Source organism: Squalius cephalus (assembly GCF_949319135.1).
Source record: "Squalius cephalus genome assembly, chromosome: 19".
In the NCBI taxonomy this organism is placed as follows: Eukaryota; Metazoa; Chordata; class Actinopteri; order Cypriniformes; family Leuciscidae; genus Squalius; species Squalius cephalus.
In genome coordinates, this window is record NC_137140.1 from 36,635,111 (window position 1) to 36,640,110 (window position 5,000).

The 5,000-nt window shown below is 45.2% G+C and overlaps 1 protein-coding gene across 2 annotated transcripts in view; it reads right to left on the reverse strand.

Moving 5' to 3' along the window:
• Positions 1–4,572, reverse strand: part of mtr (5-methyltetrahydrofolate-homocysteine methyltransferase) — a 27,923-nt gene extending 23,351 nt beyond the window's left edge. Inside the window, exons 1-7 of one of the 2 annotated variants that reach the window (XM_079850767.1) lie at positions 4,415–4,572; positions 3,564–3,775; positions 2,308–2,397; positions 1,606–1,675; positions 1,422–1,514; positions 882–988; positions 583–642 (exon numbers count right to left, since the gene is read on the reverse strand). In XM_079850767.1, coding sequence (XP_079706893.1) covers positions 583–642; positions 882–988; positions 1,422–1,514; positions 1,606–1,675; positions 2,308–2,397; positions 3,564–3,775; positions 4,415–4,448 — 666 coding nt within the window. In that variant the 5' untranslated portion in view covers positions 4,449–4,572. Of the gene's footprint in view, positions 1–582; positions 643–881; positions 989–1,322; positions 1,343–1,421; positions 1,515–1,605; positions 1,676–2,307; positions 2,398–3,563; positions 3,776–4,414 lie in introns of those variants that run through there. The other variant, XM_079850768.1, reaches the window with a different exon arrangement.
• Between the last annotated feature and the right edge of the window lie 428 nt (positions 4,573–5,000).

The following is a 5,000-nucleotide window of genomic DNA, read 5'->3' on the forward strand; positions in this document are numbered from 1 at the left end:
TCACGCTCACTCTCACGCTCACTCTCACGCTCACTCTCACGCTCACTCTCACGCTCACTCTCACGCTCACTCTCACTCTCACGCTCACTCTCACTCTCACGCTCACTCTCACGCTCACTCTCACGCTCACTCTCACGCTCACTCTCACGCTCACTCTCACGCTCACTCTCACCCTCGCTCACGCTCACTCTCACGCTCACTCTCACGCTCACTCTCACGCTCACTCTCACTCTCACGCTCACTCTCACGCTCACTCTCACTCTCACGCTCACTCTCACGCTCACTCTCACGCTCACTCTCACGCTCACTCTCACGCTCACTCTCACCCTCGCTCACGCTCACTCTCACGCTCACTCTCACGCTCACGCTCACGCTCACGCTCACGCTCACGCTCACGCTCACGCTCACGCTCACGCTCACGCTCACGCTCACGCTCACGCTCTCTCACTCTCACGCTCACGCTCACGCTCACGCTCACGCTCACGCTCACGCTCACTCTCACGCTCACTCTCACGCTCACTCTCACGCTCACTCTCACGCTCACTCTCACGCTCACTCTCACGCTCACAGTGAGTGACTTACTAACACCGGTCGGGGTTCATAACTCTCCTCAAACAGTCTGTCGATGGCAAATAAAGCCGCCTGATAGAAACACACATCAGTAAATGTAAATACAGAAATAATACACAAAAAACATGTAGAAGAACCCAAATAATTCCTTCTGCACATCTAATATCTAACATACATTGAAATGTAAGCGCTGGTATTTTCCGCTGTGATGTCATGCACTTATACTTAATTCACCATTAATTTAGTACTGATATTAATCATCTATATTAGTGGTTCTTCAACCTAAGCAGGTGTGCGTCAGGTCCTTGTACCTTTGCATTAGCCGTATCAAAGATGGTTTCCACCAGCAGAACATCCGCACCTCCATCCAGCAAACCCTTCACCTGCTCCTCATACGCCTCCACCAGCTCATCGAACGCTGAACACACACACACACACACACACACACACACACACACACACACACACACACACACTCACGTCATGCGTGAACAGCAGCACACGTTCACTACTTATGACGTGTAAGCACTTACGGTCTAACTGATGTAACCCTAACACTGAACACACACACAAACACAAACACACACACATACATACATACACACACGCGACGTACAGCAGCACGTTCATCACTCTCTCTCAGTCTTCCTGGTGTTCCTGTAGTCGGGTCTCTCCCACTGACGGCGACACAGACACACACACACACACACACACACACACACACACACACACACACACACACACAGTCTTACTGATGTTCCTGTAGTCGGGTCTCTCCCACTGACGGCGACACAGACACACACAGACACACACACACACACACACACACACACACACACACACAGTCTTACTGATGTTCCTGTAGTCGGGTCTCTCCACTGACGGCGACACAGACAGTGTTTTATTGGTGGGACCCAAAGCTCCTGCGACAAACCGCTTACAACCTGCCAACGACAACAACACCGTCACGAACGCTACGAACGTCACGCTACGATCAGATGGAGAGAGACTGACGTGTGTGTGTGTGTGTGTGACCTGTTTGAGCTGTGACATCATCAGCCGCTCTCCGGGCCAGTTCAGCAGACGCTTTATTCAGCCGATACGCCTGACACACAACAACACACACACGTTACTGACTCGACAAATCATGCTTTATCACTCAAAGTGCCCAGTTTTGCTATATTAACGCTTGCTAATGCTAATCTTCACATGCATCTAAAGTCCAACACACTTCAGTTTCCTCATAATCTCCAGTGCAGCTTCAGCTCTTTCCTCTCAGTGTCTGAAACACTTCCATCAAGGATTCAGGCTCTCTAAGCCCCGCCTCTCTGAGAGCTGCTCGGCTCTGATTGGTCAGAAAGCAAACGCTCATTATCATATCTGAATCTCAGCTCTTGATCTCAGTGATACGAACAGTGAGGATGGCGTGGGTTTTACCGTATCAATCTCAGAAAACAGCGTCTTCTCCACATGAACAACACGAACCAAACTCTTCCAGTCTCAGATACACTACAGTGTTTGAGGGCGGAGCTAAGAGACGCTGCTCAGCCAATCAGGACCAGAGACGGGCAGTATGCTAATTAGCTACAATTCTGCACAGGTTCAGCGGGAAGTGAGACTGAATTACTGACGAAAATGTTGCAGAGCTTTTACACTCACAAACACACGAACGGGAATCTCTCATAAGGGTTAAACCCTAAACTCTAATGTCCAACACTTAATAAAGCAAACGCTCACCAGATCCTCGAGGCCGTAGTCTTGCTGAGCGATGCTGGTGCTACTGAAGGTGTTCGTCTCGATGAGGTCCGCGCCGGCCTCCAGATACTCCTGCACACACACACACACACACACGCCGTGAGAAACTAGTGCAATAATCAGAAGCACTGGCGAATAAAATCACAACACACATGTAGAAGCAGCTCTAAAAAGACAAGAGTGTCATTATTCAGATGAACTCAGATCAGTTTAATAACTGTGTGAAGTTCATCAATTATGACACCAGTTCAACAGTGATGTCATCATCAGTGCAGATCAGAGCAATAATATTCCGTGTCTTTTAAAGCTCATTTATAAACGTGTGTACGCCACGTCCCGCGCACGAGCAGTGATCTATCATAACACACTTGACTGAAGGATGTGTGAGTACACCTGTAAGTAACTCTGATCCTGCGTACGAACATCTGGAGATAAAGCAGTTTAACGACACCGATGATGATCTGAGCGAAACCACTTTAATATTCATTATGAGTCCTAATCATAAACACTGTGATGTTCACAATAACAGTTTAAATACAGAAGAGAATGATTCAAACTCTGTTTTACATCTGATATACACATGTAGATTAAGCACTTAAATTACTTCAAATCATTACCGAGAAGTTACAACATCTTTTATATTCTAATAGCAATATTAGTAGAGTAAGCGCTGCTGTTGAACACGTTTCCTGAGGCGTGTGTGTGTGTGTGAGTGTTTGCTCAGCGCATGTTAACATGTAATATAAAGCAATTAAAAACACTATTTGGCCGGTGGAAAAGATTAAGAAAAACTTTCTCTGAAATGTATTTTAATGTATTTATATATATTTTGATTTATTTATTCAAAAACAAGGCGAGGATCGGCTACTAAATGATTCTTATCACTGTAATGTGACACACAATCCGTATCTGATATTCTCCTAATGTTTTGTACCATTAATACTCATATGCAAATGATATGCAGATGAGGATAAGCATAGTAAAATGACGTGTTGTAAGCTCATATGTGGTTATTTCGGGGAGGAGACGCACGTGAACACAATCTTCCTCTGACTGGGTTAATAAAGGGAATCGTGCGCAGGTTCTGGCGTTCGCACAGGTTTATAAGTCTGAATATTATTTGCCGTACGACATTTTTGGGTTTTGGGCGCAGACACACTCTTAGTGCGGATCCTACGCACAGCTTTATAAATGAGACACACACACACACACACACACACACACACACGCACACAGACCTTGTGGATGCTGTAGATGACGTCCGGTTGAGTGATGCTCAGCAGGTCATTATTGCCCTTCAGACTCTTGGGATGACCTTTGAACTCTTGACCTCTGAACTCTTCCTCTTCCAGGTTCCTCTGCTGGATCATCGTTCCCATTCCACCGTCCAGAACCAGAATCCTCTGGAGCAGGAGCTGCTCGAGTTCATCCCGGAGAGACGGCGCTCTTCCTGCTCTCACACACACACACACACACACACACACACACACACAAGTCAGCTTTATTTCTGTAATATACGACAGACTATTTCAAAGCAGCTTCACAGTAATAAAGAGGAAAATACCAGAATCAATAATGAAACTCTACAGAAGAAAGTTGATTCAACTCAATATAATTTAATGTTGATTCTATTCAGTTCAATAACTGTTTTATAACAATTAAACAATTTATACAATTACAATTACAAGTCAGTCACAGTGTTTGAAATGTGTAAAATAATCTTTATGGAATTTTGAGCAAAAAAATGGTTAATTTAAATGCAGAAATTGTGCATTGATCACATGATCTGCTGGTGTATCGATCAGGCTGATGATGTCACTGCACACATGCACTGCTGTGCGCGCACACAATCAATCAGTTTGTTACACAAGAGATCCAACAGAGCGTGAGAAGCATTAAACTGATCAACAAATCTTCATGTCTCTCTCATCTCAGAGCTCAATCACAGATCACACTAATAACACTAACTAACTACACTAATAATACACTTATCATTTGCATAAATCAGACAGATGTTGACAGCTTCCAGCTGATGCAGATGAAGCGCGTGCACGAATCACCTGTTGCATCAGAACCGAGCCGAACTTACCGGCTGTCGAACCGCGGTGTATCGTCGGCGGCATCGAGCCGAAGGGAGTCCCGCAACACTGAGAATGAGCGCGTGTGATCGCGGTGCCGTGAGCTCGGAGACACTGGCAAACTTTCTTTTGTGAAACTTCTGTGCAACACGTGTAGGACAGTCGCGCATGCGCAGCCTGACAAGTACACTCACTGCCGCGCATGCGCACCTCCTGCCGTTGTGCAACAACCACTTCTCTATTAACTAGAGCATAGCTTTATGTAGGTACCGTATGTACATACATATTTGCATAAATGTAAATATTTAAAACCAGTATATATCTATATAAAGGTATTTATTCTTCATAACGACTGTTTCGACATTAATGTCTCTAAGCAGGAAAAGGAGAATGAGAAAAGCAGGTTGTTACACTTCTGTAACTGGTTGAATATGATCTGATAGAATATGGTGTGATTCTCACACACTCGTCAGTGTCAGTTTGAACTTTAACCCTCAGTGTGAGAATCAGCTTATGGGTAAAAGTTCAGTACACACTCACTCACTCTAACACAAAAACTCTCTCTTACGCACACTCTCACTCACACACTCCCACACA